At 35.4% G+C, this 23,513-nt stretch overlaps 1 protein-coding gene across 4 annotated transcripts in view; it reads right to left on the bottom strand.

Moving 5' to 3' along the window:
- Window positions 1-23,513, bottom strand: part of EloA (elongin A) — a 65,431-nt gene that overhangs the window by 26,368 nt on the left and 15,550 nt on the right. For 3 of the 4 annotated variants that reach the window (XR_011332608.1, XR_011332609.1, XM_069828456.1), the window contains exons 3-9: window positions 21,722-21,739; window positions 18,557-18,744; window positions 13,877-14,073; window positions 12,169-12,266; window positions 7,085-7,284; window positions 2,886-3,032; window positions 2,679-2,808 (exon numbers count right to left, since the gene is read on the bottom strand). Coding sequence is in view for 2 of the 4 variants with exons in the window: in XM_069828456.1 (XP_069684557.1) it covers window positions 2,679-2,808; window positions 2,886-3,032; window positions 7,085-7,284; window positions 12,169-12,266; window positions 13,877-14,073; window positions 18,557-18,744; window positions 21,722-21,739 (978 nt within the window). In the remaining 2 variants the exon portion in view is untranslated. The remainder of the gene's footprint in view (window positions 1-2,678; window positions 2,809-2,885; window positions 3,033-7,084; window positions 7,285-12,168; window positions 12,267-13,876; window positions 14,074-18,556; window positions 18,745-21,721; window positions 21,740-23,513) is intronic. The other variant, XM_069828457.1, reaches the window with a different exon arrangement.

Genomic DNA, 23,513 nt, shown 5'->3' with positions numbered 1-23,513 from the left:
AAATATGAACCAATAAGGAAAAAATTATTTTTTTATGTTCCCCCCCCCCCCCCAATGCCAGGCGTTTGACAAAGTCATTTGGACTCTTGCACTCCAATATTTTTCAAAGATATTGTCATGATCAGCCACTGAAGCACAGATTTCTTGATCTGAATTGCACAATAGGCAGTTGGGGACTGATATATTCCAATTCTATGCAGGTGCTTGGCTAAACAGTCATGGCCTGTTGCCAATCTAAATGCAGCTACAGACGATTTGCATGGTAAATCGGGAATTAACTGTGGATTATGATGCAGAGAGGTCCATTTTTTCCCTTGAGATTGTGTTACCAAATTTTGTTTGTTGAAGTGTATGTATTTTTTTATTCATCCATTAATAAGCACAACACTGGAAAAAACAGCAAAGGTGTGTAAAGTTATTCTTGGAGATCATAGGTAAATTATTCGAAACGTGGTATCATAGGACTATCATTCAATGTATTTTGTCCAGTCATGTGTAAGAACAGACACATCAATAGTTGTGCGGCAGTTTCTGTCTTCCAAAAGTACGACAGTCATTTTCAATCCTCTCTATGCCTGACCTTGCCCCATGCGATGTTTTCCTATTCCACAAGATAAAATTCCATCTGAAAGGGCGTCATTTTGAAATGACAGAGGAGACCCAGGCAGAACTGCAGGAGATGTTCAACAGTCACATTTGAAGACTTGCAGGGATGCACAGAATCATGAAAAAAAATGCTGGGATCACTGTATGGATGCCAAAGAGAACTATTTCGAAGAAGATAATGGAAATTAGAAATTAAGGTAACAGAACTTCATTCGTGATAAAATTCTCGGAACTTTTGGACAGGTCCTGTCTGTTCCTACAACTCTTTTTCACAATATCCAATACAGTTACATTCTGATAATTACTTTTTCTCCTAAACCTCTCTATGTAATAACTGTATTGTTAGTTATATAGATGAACTCATGTCAATTATTCTAATTTGTTTAATACTGCATTGAAAGAACACAACAGGAGGATAGTGACAATTTTTTGGATGCAAATGTCAACAGATTTTCTCTTTGCTCCAAAATAAAACTGTCTCTTAACTTTACTCTATATAAGAACAAAATTCTAAATTCTTGAAATTAACTCTGTTAATGTAACAGTAAATCAGAAACCCCACATTCTTCACATCAGACCAGAGTTCGTCTCTAGACTGATTTGGATAACTCATTCAGAAGACAAAACATGTCACTTTCCTCTCCTTATATAATTGAATCGGTTATTGTTGAAAGGAACTAAGTCCACTTTTTAAAGTTCTGAGATAATCGAAAAAAAACTGTTTTGTAAGTAAACTACCGAAGATTAAACCATCATATATTGTACACATATTTTTTATGTGTACTATATATGTTGGTTTAATCTTCGATAGATTATCCACAAAACAGTATTTTTCGATTATCTCAAAACTTTGAAAAGTGGACTTAGTTCCTTTCAACAATAACCGATTCAATTATTTTCCTCATTTTCAAGGTCCAACGTATAGGTCTGGTCATTGTATACTTGGACTATAGAGTATTCGGACCTTAAATTGCAGTACAGCAAAGAATGGAAACTATTTGTCTCTTTCCTTCTCATGAATTTCACCATAAGCACTATCCTTTTCTAATCTAGCAAGGTTGCCACATTTCTGTAAAATATATAGTAATCGATTAAAACACACAACATATAGTTACATCGAGAATTTGAAGCTGCATCTATTGGCATTAATGAAATATGTCTTACGAAGTAATTCAGGGTTGAAATGTCAATATAATGAAAATTTACCCCAAATGCAAAATCTTCGCTACACGAAACATATCACGTCATAACTTCTATATTAAATCTGTTAGAAACTTTTCCTTTTTACTGCTGGTAAAGAAACATTTACTCTCCACGTACGTAAGTACATTTGAATGATAAAAAAATGCAGAATGTCTCTTTCTTTTTAGTCATAGTCAGAAATTTTTACACGAAAAAATCAGTCAGTGGAAAACTTTTTTCGGTGTTGTCTATACATGGGGTCAAAGGGGGAGAAATGTCCTTCGAAGTTGGAAGTTATTTTTAAAACAAACCCCAAGTCTGTAGCTCATTTAGTTCCAGATTTATGATTTAGGAAAGGGTGGATATCTGTTCCGTTTCATTTTGACGTGTCAAGATAGCTTTTGCAGTTATCGTACAACATACACACATTCGAATTTTCCCTCATGGAGTTCACGGAGTTATATACATTTTGATCTTGAAATGGTCATGTGCATTGACGATCATAAGTAATTTTATATCTTAATATATCCAATTATATACAAGGATGTAATTTTATGTGCGTGCGTGTGTGTGTGTGTGTGTGTGTGTGTGTGTGTGTGTGTGTGTGTGTGTGTGTGTGTGTTAGTGCTTGTGCATAGTTTCTTAAAGTAAAACTTGTGCAAGATAAAATAAGATATAGGCCTGTAAGATATCAGAGTGTAAAATGGATTCTCAAATTAAGAAGAAACGTTTCATAAATAAGCTTATGTAGTTATGACATTTCACTTTAAGTCACTCTTGCGCGCATTCTTCTGCAGTTGACGTCGCAACAACGCACTCCATAAGCGCTATACTGCAATTTAAGGTCCGAATACTCGGACTAGACATAATTATGTGTGCAATGTGCCTACCTGTCTGGATGTGCCTCACAGGTGCAGGGGCTGGAACAGCACCTGCAGTGGCACCTGCTTTTGCTTTGGCCCGTGCTGTCTTCACTTGCGCTGGTGTCAATTTATCACCATGGGCAGTTCCGAACTTGGCCTGCAAGATATGACAGAGAGCATGACACTGCTGCTATTAAAGACACACCAGCCACATGTGCTTGGATCAGGACTCACCTGCTGCCTGGCAACATTACGAGGTGGCTTGGCAATACTGTCCACATATGCCAGCTTGGTCTGCCGCACTGGAGTTGACTTGGCAATGGACTGTTGGATGTTGGTAGTCAATGCCTTCAACTTGGCTTCTCTCTCATCCAGACAGCGCTACAAACACAAAGCAGTACATATGTATCAAGAATAAATTCTACAAGTTACATCTACAAATGCCACTCCAGAGAAAATGTTTAATGTAAGAACGAATTTTGTAAGTGATATCTAACCTTCTTGCCTATGTATTTCTCATTGCACTTCTCTCTATCAGATGGCATACTTACTAGCGTCCTGCAATGTTCGAACATGAGAGAAGCAACCAGGACATTAAAAACTTCGTCTCATTTCACATGAAAAACTAATAGCAAGATCTGTGCTAAAATCCTTAAGAGATTAAAACATGAAGGAGTGGGAGTGTAGGACAGTGATATTTTTATAACAAGGTGGAAACAAACACGACAGTCCTCCTTCTTCAGAGCAAACATCGCCAAATATCGAACTTTAACTGAACATAGTGCCTGTAATACACGATGTTAATACCTACAGCAGTGAATCAAAATGGTGGGTGAAATCAACATTCATTTGAAGCACTAAAACGTGATAAAAATGAATTTCTAAATGGAGAGCATATTGCGTCCATTGAAATTCATTAACATTTGAGGAAATTTTGTGAAGAAAACACACTCAATAACAGTAATGTGAGAGAATGGGTAAGGCATGTGACAGATGTAGACAGAAGTTTAAAAGAACTGCCAAAATAGAGTCGCTCTTCTCCCACTGTGATCAAAAAGGGTTAATCTTTTGGATGTCCTGAAACAAGACTGTACAATGAAAGCAAGTTGCTATGGGAAGACAATTAAAAACCAAAAAAGATGCAGAATGTGTAGATGAAGCTACGAAAAAATAACAGTAAATGAACGAAGGCCTCAACCATGACAAAGGCAAATTTCATTTCCTTGTTCCAATATTCGAGAAAAAGACTGCTGGACTTGTAATCCTGTGGATCCAGGTTCGATCCCTGGTGTACCCCCGACAAGTCCATAGTCCAGATAACACAGGGATTTCCTACAGGAACTCAAGTTCTCCTGTGGCATCCTAACAAATAATTTCCATCATTTCATGTCACTGCAGGTGTAGCATAGACCAGCCTTCTATGGTACACCCTGGGCAATGATTCTGATGATAAATTGATCTACAAAACTGGCTTCATATGGTTGAATGACGAATAGTCAAGTACCCACCAAATATATATATATATATATATATATATATATATATATATATATATATATATATATATATATATATATATATATTCGAGGAAAAAATGAAGACGTAACTTTCAGAGTGAGCCATGTATCTGACATGAGACAACAAATGGCAGTACACAGGAATAAAGCAAGAAGAGGTAAATGGAATTAATTCTGCATAGTCTAGTAGCTGCTTGCCATTAGATCCAAGATTCAATTACACAAATCTGACCAGAAGTGATGGAATTTTAAGGATAATGAAAGTATTTAGCAGAAAGGAAGGGAAAGAAAGGGTCGCAAATCTATAGTACATAAAAGAACCTCATACCCTACAAACCCAAGTTCAAATTTCAGCAATAGCAGAGTTGTACTTGTGGTGAACAAAACTAATCAATCAATCTTCTTAATATATCCAGCTGTTTGCTGACAACACAAAGTCCACTATAGTCCACTGTAGTCAATTCAATTTTTTGTTTTTCATGAGAAATGAGGGGTATTTTGATCGGTGTTCATTATAGATGCCTGTTGCTAGTAGCCAGAGTTGGGGTGTGTCTTCTGCAACTGGTACTGATGATTTTAATTTACTTCTTTTGTGGTTTATGGATGGACAGTATAGAAGAATGTGTTCCAGATCTTCATCATGATTATTACACCACAGACAAGTAGGATTATCAGAAATGTGAAATCGGAGTAGGTACAATTGTGTGACAATGTGATCTGTTCTGGCTCTTGTTAAAAATGTTTGAGCATGTCTGGGCAAGTTTTTATGCATTTCCAGGTCATTTGGTTTCTTTTGTACGGACTGTAAAATTTTTCCTTTGTCAGAAGAGAGCCAATTGTTGATCCATAGGTTTATAAAATGAGACTTTACTGAAGCATAACCATTGGCTAGAGATATCACTTGAAGAGGTCTTGGTAGCAAATATGTTGCTGTTTTGCAATATTATCAACTTTCTCATTTCCAGGTATACCACAATGATTAGGTATCCATTGAAATGTTATTTCCTTTTGGAGTTTCTTTAGTTTACTTAGTTGTTTCTGAATTGGAATAATTCTATGTGTGTATAGGTTTGGTATTTATTTAATTATATTAAATATAGCACCCTTGGAGTTGGTAAATATGCAAATAGATTTTTCAGAAATTTGAGTAACACACTGAAGAGCAGCATCAATAGCTAGCAAATCAGTGTCAAGACTGGAAGAGTATGAACATGGTATGAAGTAACTTTCTTGATATTTTGGAATACGATACCCTGCTGGCTGCTTCTGATGTCCCATTATTAGGATTTAGAGATCCATCTGTATAAATTTGAAGGTGGTTCTTATATGTGCTGGAGAGTAGTTCCACGGCATCTAACTTAAGAATGCATGGAGGATCATTTTTGGAATGATTTCCTGGAATTTGTATGCTGTGTTCTGGAATCACCCATTTCCATGAAGGAACTTCGTTCACAACTGGAGTTTTAGCAATGAGTGTGTCTGAGATACAGACTGGTATTTCTTGTTTGTTTATTTTATGGATTTTACACAGGATATTATCTGACAGTTTGAAGAACATCTGAGATCTGGATGAGGCTTGCAATTTTAAATGTATTTTTAGATCCTTGCAATTTTAAATGTATTTTTAGATCCTTTTGTAATACATAGTGTCTGATTGGTTGAATATACATTCAATTTCTAGGGTAACAGTTGATGTGGTTTTTGGTATTCATGAACAAAGCTAAGGTTGTAAGGATTTTTCTCTGGGTTCTCCCATTTTTTCTTTGTCACCCCACCAAAATGTTCCAAATTCCCCTTCCATTAGCATCCCAGTCTTGGAAAACCGATTGTCCAAAGACAAGTAAGTAGGTGGTAGAGGCAGTGGATTCTAGACAAGTCAAAGAGGCATAGGAGTCCCTGGCTCTTGCTTGCCTGACGAAGACAAGACAACTCATGTAGATCTGGGAGGTATTGCAGACCACACTTCAGTATGGTATACAGATTTGACGAATGTGTAATATGGCAGATGGTGGACTCAGATTTTAAGCTGACCAGCACAACTGCTATGTAACTCATTCTATCACAAGAGCACAAAAAGTCTCCTTGAGCAAAAGTGCTAAGGGATACTCCATGTCCCAGCTGATAAGCATCTTTATGCTTCTACTGAAAAATAAGGATCCAGACAACATTTGCAGATTTGCAGACTCACATCAAGCCAGTCAGTCAACATCCTTGCTTATCGTTCTACCATGAGTGGTACGAGGGTCACTAGGAAAGTTTTGAGACACGAAACAATGAACAGCAAGAGAATTGTCACACTTATTGCACTTTTTCGAAGTATTGTCGAGTGCAGCTGCATCTGCTGGAACCAATTCTGAAAGCAGCTACATCACTCATTCCCTGAGATGGCATTCAGCTCCTATTCATAGACAGCAACAGCTTCTGGGCTCGAGAATCTGTGTCCACACAAGCGATTTTTCACAGATGAGAAAAGGAAGAAGTTGCTCCCAGGTCAGAACTAGGCTGGATGGGTCAATAATTTTACAGGAGTTTTCTCCAGAAAATGAATTGTTGCATTGGTCATGCGGGCCAAATGGAAAGATCACTTGATTACTGAACTTAAAATTATCTTCGTAACACTTCAGATCTCATTGTATTTTCTGTTACAGACGTTCACAGTAATATTGAGAGAAAAATATGAATTATGAATAAGGGACCATACAGAAATTCCATTATTTACGAATAGCAGGGTTACATGCAAGAAATTAGCTTTTAAAAAGGACTACATTTAGTGTAAAAAGTACAGTGAACTCCCTCCGAGTGTCGACCATAGTGGTGGCAGCACACTGCGGATCAGTCTAAATTCACAGAGTGCTTACACTCTTACTTCTATTCGTCCTGTTATAAATGTCTCAATTATTTTGGTATAATGCTTACAATATACATTTCACGTGCAGTCTCCATGTCCTGGCGCTGCTTGGAGCGAAATTCACGCTGGCAGTGGAACTGCCACAAATCACCTGTATCCTCAATCAGGTATGGGTTGTAGTGCTCCAGCATGAACAACTGCTCCGGTGTGGCATGCTGTAGCACAGGCTTCAGCAAGTCATATGGCACACCCCCTGTGTACTCCAGAGCTAAAACACATCAATTCAAGGTAATTATAACAATACAGCAGTTCTTTTTAGAACTCATAGGTCAACTGATCAAAAAAATTACATACTCTATACATTAAAATAATCATTTTATTGAAAGCTCAGATGCTATGAACATAGTAGAGGGTATAGTCATCAGTATCACGTAATATGAATCCTCTGCAATGTGCTGCGACATTTCAAGATGACGACTTCTTTGAAAGGACGAGAATTTATAAAAGGAAGTGTCACCAGGCAGAACTGGTACAATTTCCTGAACTGAATGGACAACCAACGAGTAACTATGGCACAGAAATACACTTGTTCACCAATCAAGAAGTTAAAATTGTTTAAGAGGAGAGGATGGTCAAATGTGTCAGTGGGAGGGGGGAGAGGGGGGGGGAAATCCAGAACAATTTGAGGACCCAGCTCTAGGAAAATAGTACCCCAATATAGTAATTTTTAGTAAACTAATTGTCCAAGATCAACTGAATATTGCTTTAAGCTTTGACTTTCAAATACATGCTCATCAAATTTTCATATTTACCCTCAAATCATAAAATAAGCAATAAACTACTGTCCATTATGATGATACATTTCCTATTTTCCATCATAAAAATAAACAGACGTGTTTAACTTGACCAAAAAAATCCTCATTAGAGATATTTTTTTTAATAGTCCAAAGAATGTGTTCCAAATTTTATATGTATCTCTGATATTTCAAAAGATATAAACATTTCTCCTGCTGCTGCTGCTGCTACATCACTCTTGCTGTTACAGTAGAACCTTGGTTAACTGAAACTCCAGTTAAGAGAATAGAAATTCTTTTTTTCATGTAATAGGTTCTTATTCTTTACTGCACCCGCTGTGACTTTCACTGATTGTGAAAAATTTGTAAGTTTTTTTAGCACGCATACTCTAATAAATACTTAACAATAACAGTGCAGTCGTCCAGCACCAGGGCATTATGGTCTAAGACATCCAGGCTAGAACTCACGTTACGGAATGCGCAATGGTTCGAGTCCTCATGAAATTTCGGCCAGTGTATGGAACCGGTACCCACCCAGCATCGTGATGCACCTGGGGAGCTACAATAGGTAGCAAAATCTGGTTACAAAAGCCAGCTATAATGGCTGAAGGATCATTGTGCTACCCACACGATATCGCCATTCTGGTTGGATGATCGTCCACTTCTGCTTCGGCCTGTAGACATAAGACCAGAGCCGGCTGGTCGGTCATGGTCCTTCATGGACTGTCGTGCCTCGGATTATTATTAGTAAGTGTGTATAGTTCGAGATAAATCATAAAGTTCCACTCCACCTAACTTTCTCAGTAATTTTTAAAACAGATGTGAGACAAGGATTATCTTTTGTTCACTGATATTTACAGCGAGCGTTAGGACTCATAGCACCAATTTATTTGTATAGTTAAGGAAAAGTAACCGATAATGTACTGTAATATTGCTATGCCATATCCACTCTTAAAATGATCCGCATCAAAACAAACCCATGTGACCAGTTCACGTTTTATTGGTTATGACACTGAAGCGCAATGTAAGTAGATCCCTCCATTAAATTAAAAATATGTCCCCTGAATATATTTGTTATTCTTCCGCAATTTAAATAATAATATCCAAAACATAGAAATAATTATAAAATGTACCTAATCACTCTGAGATCAATAATTACAACTTAAAATAGTTCATTGTATATGCATGATGCATTTAGGACTGGCAACACTTCAGTCACTTGTGATGCAACAAAATGACTGAAGGTGCTGACTGGGTCTTCTGTTGCTGCCACCAAACTGTTGTCGAAACTCGAACCCAATAGTGTGATAATCATGGACAATGCTCCTTATCACAGCATCAAAGCTGATCGGCTACCAAATAGGTCGTGGCTAAAGAATGACATTATTGCCTGGATTGAAGCAAAAAATATTCTGTGTGATAAAAACATGGAAAAAGATGGACTTTTGCAAATAAGTCGAGAGGCAAATGTACTGTGGATTTTCTTGCGCAACTGGCTAACATAACAGTGCAGCGACTGCCCCCTTATAATTGTTTATTAAATCCTATAGAAATGATATGAAGCCAGGTGAAGGGTTACGTTAGACAGTGCAACACAACGTTCAAGATTAGAGATGTCAAGGTCTTGACTAGGAAGCAATTAAACATGTGACTGCAAATGCCTGGAAGAAATGCATCGAACACATTATAAAAAAAGAAGCTTTGTTCTGGGAGCTGTACAATTTGAGTGATATTCTTGTTGATAAATCAGTTACCAGTCTTGGTGACGAAAGCAGCGGTAGTGACAGTGACAAAAGAACTGAAACTGATATAGATATGGATGGGACAGAACCATTTCTGGAATCTAAATAAAAGGTAAGTGTTGCAAGTCTAAACTTTTTAAAAGTATGGCCTACTTAGTACTGCATGTATAATCTACTGTATAATTAATACTTAAACTATTAATTATTCTGCTAAAACTAAAACTCTGAAATACTGTATATAGAATTAGTAATAATATTAATAGTAAGTAATTCTATATACAGTATTTCACATTGTATTTTACTTCGTTTATTACGCTAATATACTGCATACTGTACTTATATCACATGCCATAATTATGTACTTCACATATGCTCCTTGTCAATGTGACAGTAATTCTGACACAAATGGCGGAAGGATACAATTGGGGTTTGTTTATGTTAGGATCACTTTAAGAGTGGATGGACTTTAGCATAAGTTACTAATGATTTATTCAATTGTTATGCATTTTGGGCTTTAAAATTTCTGAAATCACATAATAATGATTTTCTTAAGCTTAATTAAGCGATAGTTCGGTATTTTAAATTATGTTTTTGTCTTGTAGATCTATTATAATTTATATGTGTTAACACTAAACATCATATTAAATAAATTATCTTCAGCATATATAGAGGGTTGTTTCCGATCTCTGATAATGAATTTGAATGACGTCATGTGCGTTAGGAATCACACCGACAGTTGACTTGCGGCGAGAGGTGACAAACCAGTAGTGAGTGATTTCATAGTCAGAGTGCATGCTGTATCACAGTAGCAATGCTCAACAAAATCGAGCCTTTTTGGAAGGGGTACATAACAACTCTTTCCGATGCCAAGTACAGTTGCGTGAAAATCATAGGAGCCTGCAAAAAAAACGTGGTTTCGTTATTTCCAAGAATGGTATCTTGTGTGTACCTAATAAGACTGGCAAAGCTCGGATGGGATTAATTTCAGAGTGGAAAAAGTAAGCAAATCCAACCCTCGTCATAAGTCACCACACCCCACGAGATGATACAAATTAATTCCATTCGAGCTTTACCAATCTTATTAAGTACACAGAAGATGCCTTTCTTGGAAATAACGAAACCTCGTTTATTGCAGGCTTCTTTTATTTCCACTTAACTGTACTTGGCATTGGAAAGGGTCGTAACGTACCCCTCCCAAAAAGGCTCGAATTTCTTGGGAATTTCAGCTGTGAGTCACCGTGCACTCTGATTATGAGATCACTCACTACTGGTCTGTCACCTCGTGCCACAGTTCAGCTGTAGTGTGACTCCTGATACACATGACGTCATCAAATTCGTTATCAGAGATCGGAAACAACCTTGTATAGACGATTCCACGTTAAGAAGAAAGCATCAAGTAAATGTGGCTAGTCCATCAAATGAGCAGTTGCCATAAAAACGTCTACCTACTACAGAGATTCTATAATGTACTAGGCAAGGCCCATAAACCCAATGCTTTTTTCTTAACGTGGAATTCTCTAAAAAATAAAAATAAACCGTGAAGAAACTGTCATTAGTTTATCTTAAAGGTGCAGGCCTATAATGAGTTCTTGAAGGTAAGTTCGTTTGTAACAAAAAACTTCGTGCATGCATAATTGAACCAAATTAATTAGTCATGGTTTATAGCATTCTGAAAGTGAACATGATATGCTGTTTTAATGTAATTTTTGGTACCTATTTCTTCAGATTTCTGAGTAAATATATAAGCTACTATAATTCTATAAAACTTTTACATATATATGTATAGTCAGGTTCTAATCTAGTAGTATTATATAACATCACAATATACCATGTTACATGTATCCTATTGTTATGTTACATACTGTTGTACCCATCACAATACGAACGCAGTTTTGAGATTCACCTTCTACATACACAAGTCAAATAATAAAGACTTACAAAGCAGTGATAAGTACAGATGTACGCAGTTCTTTCCCTATTTCATCCCACAACTGATATTTCTTCTTATATTCCTATAATCTTCATTGCTCATGTTGTATAGTGTGGAAAGTCTCCTAATGCTCCTAACACAATCTATTAACTGTTCAGTTGCCATTGGAAAAACAAATGCGGGAAAATGCTGCTTGCAGCAAACTGCATGCAGTGATATAACGATGTAAGTTTCATATATGTCGTGTTCTGTTTTCTTCATGTAATTTTTTATCTTCTTTTTTAACGAAAACCAGACCTACTCATAAGTAATTTTTTCTGCATCTTCTTTTGTATTTAATAATCATAAAGGAAAAAATTTCTTTTATCGTTGCCAAGTGAAAAAAGTTGTCTCTTTCTAATATTTCATATCCCCTATCAAGTACATTTCTAGTTAATTTCAAATCATCTCATTCCCTACTCAACTCTCATTTTTCACAATCAGCTAAGCATTCCTCTTATGATTTAAAATGTTCAGTTTCATAAAAGAATGAATGTATACTGACGACCTTAATATCCCACTCCTTGTATTCTGAGTAGTAATACATTTATTTATTTTTATAGTTAATGAAGGAAATCTATTCACAGTCTGTAAGTGAAAACTGAACACACTTCAATGGAATCTCTCATTAATGTTGATCTGCTTACCATCAATGTTTTCCTGAAGGACTCGGACACAAATGTCGTACAATGAGGGTACAGTTGCCCAGCTCTTGCCACTCTTGACCCCAGAGTACACTTTTGTTCTGCAACAAATATCCAGTTCATATCAGCTGGATTTAATAGCACTTCTTTTATTTAATAAAATCTGTTCATCTGTTCACTGATTCATTTGCACATTAATTATTTATTATTTTATTTATTCACTCATGTCCACTTGATTAATATTTTATCTAGGTACTTACCTTGGCCATTCGGCCTACATAATAACAATGGAAACTGGGTAATTTAGAAAAATATTTGAAATTATGCTTTCAGAAATGAAGTTTATATATTATAAAATTTAATGCAACAATGAGAAAATAATGTAATGTGCTATTTCGAATGTTCTCTTTATTGTAAGTAGAGAAACCAAATTGTTCTAAAAAAGAAAATGAATACATATGACCAAGATCCTACTGCACTTACAATGTCCATTTAATTATTACGAATATTCACTCATCCATTCATTCATTAGTACATGTTCACTCTCGATGTGAGGTTCTCAAGTAATCAAGAAGTCCAGAATTGACACATGGCTTTATTTTAAATTGGATTAATTAAGTTAACAATTTGTTAAATCAAGAATTTCATCCTGCATAGTCGAGAACTCAACCCTGACTCTTCTGAAATAACACTTTTTTCCACCAACATTAATATTAATGCAAATTTGGTAGGAAAAAAACGCGTAAGTAATTTGGAAGGGAAAAGTAGAGTATGTAGCCAATGCTGTTTAGAACTCATCACATATTGTGAAACGTATCAAACACACATAATCCTGCATTTCCCGTTTGTTTTTTTTTTTTTTTTATGAACATAAGAGGGAGTTTAAGAAGTCTAACAGCTTTACATTTTTAATTCCTGTAGCTTCAACTTTTTTTAATTATGTCACAATTTCTTCAACATTAGTAACAACTCTGAAGAAATCTTCTTAACACACTAATAGTAACTTTTCAAACTCTGTTTTTTTTTTTTTTTATTTTAGTAGGTTATTTTACGACGCTTTATCAACAGCTCAGGTTATTTAGCGTCTGAATGAGATGAAGGTGATAATGCCAGTGAAATGAGTCCGGGGTCCAGCACCGAAAGTTACCCAGCATTTGCTCATATTGGATTGAGGGAAAACCCCGGAAAAAACCTCAACCAGGTAACTTGCCCCGACTGGGAATCGAACCCGGGCCACCTGGTTTCGCGGCCAGATGCGCTGATCGTTACTCCACAGGTGTGGATCAAACTCTGTTATTTACCCACAAATTATAAGAGGCAATTACGAGCATGTAAATTTTTCCCCCATTACATCAGCATCCAAGTGAGTGAAAGCAGAATACTTGATGGAAAGCAGTGATTAGAACAGAATTTGGGAGTCAACTATTAGTGCTACCACAATGAATATAAACAGAAGTATGATCACGCTATTGATGTGCTTTTAGCATTGAGGAAACTGGCACTGTGAAAAGTTAGTGACCTTCAGGACACAACCAGAATGCCATCAGTTAGTTATTTTTGTGTGATGTGAATCATAATAGTGCACATGTGTATCATATCCACAGATTGCATATCATACCACAAACCACTAGTTCAGCAATATTGGCAACATCTGGGGTGTGGAAATCCAACCATAATAATAGACTAAGTATGTTCATAGGCGTGTACTTACCTCTGGTTCTTGGTGGACATGACTTGGCTGAGGGCCTCCTCTTCTGTAAGGTGTTTCGTCTTCCTGTGTGGTGGAGAGTCCAAGAGATTATAATGGGGCAGTGGTTTGTAATTTGGGGTGATGGCAGGCAGTGTAGCAGCGAGATCCACCTCCACCTCCAGGGGCTCCAATTTCACGTTTGGAGACAGCAAACCCAGCTATGAAACAGCAGAACAAGGACTTGAAAGGGGAAAAATAATAATAATAATAATAATAATAATAGCCCATTACCATAGTGCTAGCTGTGTCATGTTCTCAAAATGTTACCATGTTTACTTTCACATACGCATGTTTCTGAAACATTTTAACATTGAATTAATCAGACCTGAAAATGGAACAACTTTGATTATTGTCATTAATTCGTTTCCAAACATTAACAGTTATTAAAATAACAGTAGTATAATCATTTAAACACATGTTAAAGCAATAATACATTTAAAGAATTCATCCCAGATACTTAGGAAAGCAACTTCTTAGTCTGTAACTTTGAACAACATGATTACTTGTTTAGAAAAAATACCATCCTCATCAAAATCATATTTATCAAAATCAAAAACACATTCAGTTCACTGGATCTCTTGTAATAGTTTCACACTAAAGTTTAATGAATGTTGCAAATATACAGAAGAATTCCATAAATTAATATGTAACTACAAGTGATGTCCAGTGAACTTGAATGAAAGTTTTACTGCTCTGAAGAGACTTTTTAAAAGTGATTTGCGAGTGACTTCAATATAGAACAGCCTGCACATGAGAGTATTCAAATGTTTAAATTAAAATATGCCCTTTCATTTTTGTTCTAAATGTCTTATTTTACTTCACTTTTTTTTTTTTTTTTTGCACATTTAACAACTTAACAACATTTCTAAATTGGTTTCTGTGAGGTTCCTGCACTTGTCAGTCAATATGGTTTTGTAGACAGAGAATGACCTCTCTACGTCGCAAGAAGTTATGGATTTAAACTTGAATGAGCATATTTGTCAGGTCAAATTCTTCATTCAAGGTTTCACCACAAATAACCTTCACTGAACAAAAGAATCTGTAGTCCGAGTTAACATTTTTTTAATCATGTCCAATTTGTTTTTCACTGCTACATCCACTTTCCCACGGGAATAACTGAGGGGTCTATGGAATTCTTTGCAGATTCTTTTCTTTTTTTTTTTTGCATTCTTGCAATATGTGAAGCAGATATGACATGCTGGTCAAATTGAAATTTGTTAGTACATTTCATCTGAAATTATAACAGACCTTATGGTTACCTAGATATGATTTAAAAACGGACATCGTAATTTAATTAATTATTTTAAAGAAGTTTTGTAATGTTTTACAAAGAACAACTGCCATATAAAATATTCGGAATAGCAGTGCTTAACTCTTTACTGGAACATACGTCCCCATCTGATCTAATAAAATCCTTTCCTTTAATTCACTGTGCAAAGAGTATACTTTGGAATGTTTAATTGGAAGCATATTAGAACCACATTAACATTTCTCATCCTGGCGCACTCTAGACACAGGAGTTCCTCAGGGATCAGTATTAGGCCCCTTGCTCTTCTCTATTTATATAAATGGAATTTCTAAATCATTTAAGCACTGCAGATATCAAATATATGCAGACGACGTTCAATTGTATATTTCAGCCCGTCCTGATGCACTAAATGAGAGCATTAATAGTCTTAATGAAGATCTTGATTCCATCTCTTCCTGGTCTCAACAATTTGGGCTTAACCTAAATGCATGTAAATCACAGGCTATTCTGTTCGCAAACCGTAGATTAATTCCTGAAGTCAACGACCTGAATATTCCACCTGTGAAACTGAATAAAACAATCATCCCGTTTAGCTCTACCGTAAAAAATCTCGGAGTGCATTTCGAATCTAATCTCAATTGGGATACGCATATTAAATATACAGGTAAGAAGGCATTCCCTATTCTCCATTCACTAAAAAGATTGTATATTATCCATCTAAATTAAAACAGATGCTGGTACAGACACTTTTTCTACCTCACTTCGATTATTGCGACGTTTTGTTCTGTGATCTCAGGATTGATTCCGTTCAGAAACTACAGCGTGTTCATAATGCGTGCATCCGCTTCATTTGTAATGTTCGATACTATGATCATATCTCACCTTCTTTCGAGAAGTTATCATGGCTTAGGTTACATGAGAGGAGAAATCTGCACTCACTTTCTCTCTTATATCGAATTATGTACACTTCATCCCCCTATTATTTATTCGCTCGTTTTCATACTCTCTCTCGCTATCATAATATTAATACTCTATCACAATGCGATAACACACTAGAAATTCCACTTCACACATCGTCTCTGTATTCCTTATCTTTCACTGTTGCTACCTCTCATCACTGGAACTCTCTGCCGCCTGAAGTCAAGGGCTGCCGAACATTGAAATCTTTCAAATCCAAGTTAGAAAATTATCTTATGACGAGTTGCCAAACTAACTTACTATTATGACAAGTGTTGTATTGCATGTTTCCATGTATTCACACTTTTTTTTTATGTTCTAGTGATATTCAACTTATTTTATATTTTTGTTTTCATATTTTCCGATAATGGTATATCTCTAATGTAATAAGTTGAGCTATATATAATCATAATTTTCCTTACTGTGTGTACTTAAAAATATTGTATTCACTGTATGCTTTGTACTGCACTATTTTATTACTACTATTAGTATTATTACTATTATTATTACCGGTATTATTATTATTATTATTATCATCATTATTACTATTCTAATTTTTTATCATTTATTATTATTATTATTATTATTATTATTATTATTAATTGTCTTATTTTTTTATACTTTGTATGCCTCATTTATTTTGACCTGCTGTTCACATTTTATTATGCTTTTTTCTTTCTTTCTGTATGTTATATATTATGTCTGATTTCTTCTTACTTGTTGTTTACATTTTATTATTATTATCTTATTCAGTTTTGTGTGTAAAATTCCAGTGTACTATGTAAATTTGTAGTGTTTTTGTGACGCAGTTTTTGCTCCTGGTTGAGTGTTAGAGAAGGCCGTATGGCCTTAACTCTGCCAGGTTTAAATAAATCATCATCAATATTATTATTATTATTATTATTATTATTATTATTATTATTATTATTAACACACGCAAACAAAATAAACAAACACATTAACCACTTATGATATTCACACACTGCAAACACAGTTTAGTGAATGATTCCAATTTTAAAAGAATCTAAATTGCTACTAGTATTGGTAAAGGGAGAGAATTTACAACCTCCCTGAAAGAGGGTGCTTTTGACTTAAATTATTTGTCGGTAGTTTCCTTGAACCCTCCATATTTCCTCCCTACTATTCTCAAAATATCCAACGTAATAAATCCATTTATGACACGCAGTGCATAGAGGGTCCTCGGTTGTAAAAGTGAAAGTTTGTCCAGGAAAAGTCCTCTAACATCTCATTGTAAAAATCTAAACATTTTACTTCATTTTTCTGTTTTTAGTTTTTTTTTTATTTTTCTTCTTCAATCCTGATTCCTGAAGCTAAAATAAGGGACATAAAAATCGAGGAACTGAGGTGTCCACTCAAAACCAATAGAACATGCATTAAAACTGAATGTAATGTATATTATAAGCATTAATAAGCTAGAAATTGCTTGTTTTTATCCCCAAAAAGGCGAAAACATGCAAATATGCATGGAAAAAGTACACATATTTGAAAACGGAAAGTAATGAAATGGATGAGGCACTTTCTAACAATGTGGCCTCCGCGATCTCCAGATTTCAATCTGGCCGACTTTTGGTTGTGGTTATCTTAAAGAAAGTGTTTTCCTGACACACCCAACAACCCTACTGCAGCTGAAAGATGCCATCTTGCAAGAAACTGCCAATATTCCAAGACATTATCTGCAAAATGCTGTGCATGGTGTCACAGACAGAATACTGTACGTTGAACAAGAGAACGGCGGACATCTTCCCAATGTTTTGTAAACCCCGTTGTTTGCCCAACACTGTGATCTTTTTGTTTTTTCCCTATCTCAAATATTATAATATTTATAGTGGTTTAATGTTTGAACCGCCTTTTGAAATACCCTATACATTGCTCGTAATACTGCCTATATACTGTCCATTAATGACTACAACATTGGCTTGTGTTGCAGGGTAAAGGCCAAGTCCATGTTAGCATTTCAACAGAAAAATATCAAAACTTGTCAAATGTTCGCCAAAAAGTAACAAATATTTTGAAAATATTTCAACAGAAAAATATCAAAACTTGTCAAATGTTCGCCAAAAAGTAACAAATATTTTGAAAATACCCACACCACAGTGCAGCTACATTTCCCATATTCCTCAGATTTACAGACTATTTTTTCTACTTTCCCAAATGAAAAACAAGTTTTATGGGAACTAATTGTTTCCAGCACAAAAGATAACATACTGCAACACAAATTTATCACCTGATTTTGAAACAAGCAATTCAAGCCTATCACTTGATCCTGAAAAAGCTTTTCACAACTCATCCCAGCAATTTTACCAATGCTAGAAAAAGTTCATTCTAACTAGCAGAGATTTTGAAGAATGGCGTGCGTAAAATGCGGCAGCCATGTCATCAAAATTGACTTGCTCAAAGGAAACGAGAAAGCTCACCTCATTAGCAAGGATGGTAGCTTTGCTACTGCTGCTGCTACTGCCACTGCTAATGTCCTTCTTCTTAAGACTACTACTGGACTTGCGTGGCGAGCTGGCACTCGAGCTGGTACCTGGGGATGGTGTGCTGATATGCTTCTTCTTTACAATTGGATCCACCATACCTAGAGCCTCTGCAAAGCTCGCTCCTGTGGGCAAACATCACTCAATAACGTAAGCCTTTGGATTGACACTTCTCTCAAGCAGCTGATTTTATGTTGTAATCATGGAATATATAAGACAATTAAACAAAAACATATATAACATTTAATTAAGAAAACTGGACAACTGTTCACAAATTGGGTCTGTCAGACAAGCTTGCATGCTACCTTCTCTGTGCACTGTGCATGCGTAAGTTACACCAACTTGAAAACTTAAAACTGTACCTATCAATAAACTGCAAGTACATGGAGACAGTTTCACACTGGAACATGCTTACCAACATATTTTAGTTACAATCCTATTAGTGTGTTGTGATGGTTGGAAATGGTTCTTCCAGAACATATACCTAATTATGCTAAAAAAAAATAAAACGTAAACACTAATATAAAGTTCTAGTCTAACCTATGGTCCTGCTTCTTCATGCCGACAAACAATAAAAGTCACATATGTATTCGAATGAGTGAGTGAGTGAGTGAGTGAGTGAGTATGAGTGTGCCTGCAGGCAACGAATACGAAGGTGGCAGAAAAGGGGAAAATATTCCAATCATACTGCCCAAAAATACAAAATACATACTATGCATTTACTGTAAGCTCTAGTTTAACATAATGACATCAGAGACTGTCGGAATTTAACAGTGTTCAAAAACAAACTCATTAAGCATTTTCTTACTCCATAGAGTGCCTTACAATAAACTGATTATACTAACTCTTTGCAAATGTTTCGAAATTGTTACTGTTTTTTTCCACTTTACATTTGCACAGTCAGCTATTTACCTCTAGATATTTAATCATTTTTCTTAAACACTAATATATTAGGTAAACAATATACTGTAATAGTAACTTCTATACCCATTGTGATCTTATCTTCCTACTAGTATATATTTTTTATTTCTCTCATTCTTTTTGCATTTGTAACTTAAATTTTACTACCATTTCTTATTTCCTTCTTCTCTCTGCATTTGTTTCTTGTATATGTCTATTTGTATTCTGGTTGTGTGATAGAGAAGGCCTGATGGCCTTAACTCGGCCAGATTAAATAAATAAATTAATTAACTAAATTAAATTAAATAAATAAAAATAATGATGGGTGCTTCTCCATGCATCGAAATAAAATAGCCTAATACATGCATTACTATATAAGTATTATATAAGCATGCAATATGCAGAGTACTTGGAAAATGTCAAAGAACAGCATTATGGGATAGAGGACATAATACCGATTAAGTTAAATATAGGAGTCGACACCCTCTAACACTGCTTGTTACGAACATACCATGGTATCGTCATTCAAAATGGGGCACACTGTTGAAGTATATGAAAAAGTTTTAATAGTATGTCATTGCTTGTCTGTCATGACGTAAAATATCTTTTAGCATGGAGTCTTACAGCTACACTGGGACAACAGACTGTAATTCGCACCCAGGACGAGATGGATGCTAAAATACTCCGTTATACTGCAATCAATATTTTTAATGAAGCTGCATTTACAGTCACAAATGCTTTAATGCACTTAGATGCCTGATTTTTTATATAACTTATAAATAACCACTTTCATCATCATGAAATCAATCTCATAAAGTATACGGAACTTCATTTAGGATATTCATAATGATACTTGGACCAAAACTTAAGACTATGTTAACATGAAGGAATACAAAGTGTTCCATTTGACTTTGGGTCTTGTGGCTCTTACACAGTATTTTCAAAACGCTCTGTAATACACTCAGTTATATATGAAATAAAGAATACAAAATATGTAGTTAGTGGAAGAAGTGCATACATGACAGACCAGGTGTTAAGAATAGCAAATAGTAATCATAGCCTAATCATATCTAGGATTTAGTAATACAGTCACAAATGCTATTTTGTAAGTTGTGACTAATATTATTATAGGAGAGACGACAGAGAAATTCAAACTGTTTCAACTACAGGAAATTACATAAGTGTGAATCAGCAGCAAAACTGTTCGTAAATTATACAACAAATATGCAAGTGCTCAGTTATAAAATAGAATATAAATGACCAGTTGAAACAAAAAAAAAGGGCTATTCTTTCACAAAAGCAAACTCAAGAGTGAAGTGTCGTGGTGCAATGTGTTCTGTATTTCATATAATAAGTATGCTTCCTAAATAAAATTGAAAATATCTAATAAAATTACGTATTTCTCGATTATCCAAGCATTTTGTTTATCAGTGAATTTTAGATTCTATTAACCTGGATAATACAAAGTTTGCACAGAAGGGTTCTAAATATGACAAGGATACTGACATTTCACTATCATCTGAAAGCACATGTACAAGTAATAACACAATGTGTATGTAATTTAGGAAGAAAAAAGAAACTTCCAATATCTTTCCAATGTCCTAAATTGCATGAAATATACAATAAATGCTTGCACTTTCGGTCTCGCAGATTTAAAAGTGATTATATGATTAAACGATTTATGCAAGTATATAATTGCCTCTGGGTTGCCACTTTAACCTCTGTGGATCAGGAGCACAATGGACCAAATTAATAACCTACTGTACATGCTCTGCAACATTTTAGTTCTCGAAGAAAAAGAAGAAAGTTTAAGAAGAAAAAGAAATCCGATCATCTTCAAAAATCCCTCTACCTTGGCTAAGTTTGAATCCAAAAAGTAGGAAAAAAAATTTTTGGTTCAACCAAATACAGAAACAGACAACATTCCAGAGCTATATTTCACTCGATCATCAGTGGTGGAAAGGAAAGGATCTAATGGCAAGCATGGTGAACACGCAATCATCAAGAATGAATAAAATTATGAACTAACAAGCAATAACATGTCAAGTATTTTACTGTGACTAGTAATGAATAAATAAAGTTATCAGTCATAAAAGTTATTAAAACATGTGTGCTGCACAATGTAGTCCATAAGCTGTACAATCATCTACCAGGCATTTGTGAGGCTTTCACATCAAGTAAATACAACACAAGATACAATACCTTTGCGCCTGTTCCTTACTGAAGGCAATAATAAAACAGAACCACAAGACAGATTAGTCTTTGTGGAGAATAGGCCTATGATCAGCTCCTGCTAACTACAGATATAATACAAGCATACACATCAATGGTTATCAGGTAGGGAGACCACTTTTTACTTTCTCATCACAACCACAACGAGAAGGTGGTAATCAAGGCGTGTGGGAGGAGAGGGAGGCTGATTTCCAGGTTCCCCAGTGAAGAACATATTATTTTACATGCCCTGAACACATACGAAATTAAACTGTGTTCATACAATTGTCAGACAACAAGGTGTATGCTATTACGGAATTTATTTTTCTTTAGATTATTATCGTGAATAAATTACTTCATTTATTTTCTTCATAATATGTGTTAATCTGAACAATGATGATATTATGCTATTTTGATTTTAATTCAGAAGGTATAAAATTTTGAAATCCTAGACTGACCAGATAAAAAGCTATCATGCTCTATTAATCAAAACAACACTGTCAAAAGCTCACAGTTTGCTTACTCAGAGAGGAAGGTATATGGTGGGACACTTCCACTTCAAAAATTGGTCTCTCGTGATCCACTTCAAAAATTGGTCTCTCGTGAAGTTGCAAGAGTTGAAAGCTTTTTGTGGGTAATAAAGTGTCATTAAATTGACAATGATAGTCAAATTCTCTAAATAAAACTGTTAGTGACAATTTAACATGACTACTACCATAGGAAGAAGAGTACATACTGGTTCATCAAAAATGAGTGATCCTCTTTGTTGAAAGAGTGATACTCTTCATATTATTCAACATTTTGGATGTGTTATTGCTGGACTTTCAAGAATACAAACGATCTGCTAATATTCAAGGTCATTGTAAAATGTTTCTTCTTCATTCTCCTCTTCTTCTACTCCAAGGTAGGCTTTAATTTTTCTTTTACTTGGTTATTTAATGACGCTGTATCAACTATAAGGTTATTTAGTGTCGATGAAATTGGTGAGAGTGAGATGATATTTGGCGAGATGAGGCAGAGGATTAACCATAGATTACCTGGCATTTGCCTTACAGTTGAGGAAAACCTCGGAGAAAACCAACCAGGTAATCAGCCCAAGCGAGAATCGAACCCACCCCCAAGCACAATTCCAGATTGGCAGGCAAGCGCCCTAGCTGAATGAGCTACGCCAGGGTAGGCTTTAATAGCCTGTTCCAGTCTCGATCTCATTCTCCTATCAGTTTTTTCTTGATGTCCACATGGTTTACAATCTAAATTTATTTTTCTTGGTCTAGTTAGATTAATACATCGTATACATTCATCCCAATTCAACTTACAGTCATGAATTTCTGTTCTAAATTTAAAATTTGTAATTTTTTATATACCGGTACTGTTATATTGCAGGCATGGTCTTTCAAAGTATTAGCCAGATACATGTCTTAAAAATGAATTTCTGCCAACTCTATTTTTCTTTTTTCCTGCTCTATTTAAGATATACAATTTTCACTCCCACACATAGGTACAAGTACGGTCAGTAAAAGGTAAAGACTTTTCCTTTAGATGCCATAGAGGCGCATGGAAGTAAAGCTCCATGCTTTCATGACCTCAGCACTAGATTGTGGTTGTGTGGTCAGCACAAAGCTCCGACTACATTTTTATCCCCAGGAAAGATCCAATGTTCAATATGATAAGCAGCTGAGTACAGGCATCATCAATACTTTTTACAAATTTTACCATGGTAGCTATCCTTTCCGGTTTTATTTTTTAAGATTCTATGAACTGACCCACATGTATGTTAAAACTT

This window comes from Periplaneta americana, chromosome 6, assembly GCF_040183065.1.
Source record: "Periplaneta americana isolate PAMFEO1 chromosome 6, P.americana_PAMFEO1_priV1, whole genome shotgun sequence".
Classification (NCBI taxonomy): domain Eukaryota; kingdom Metazoa; phylum Arthropoda; class Insecta; order Blattodea; family Blattidae; genus Periplaneta; species Periplaneta americana.
Note: the sequence above shows the minus strand (reverse complement) of the source record. Positions and strands in the feature narration are given on the sequence as shown.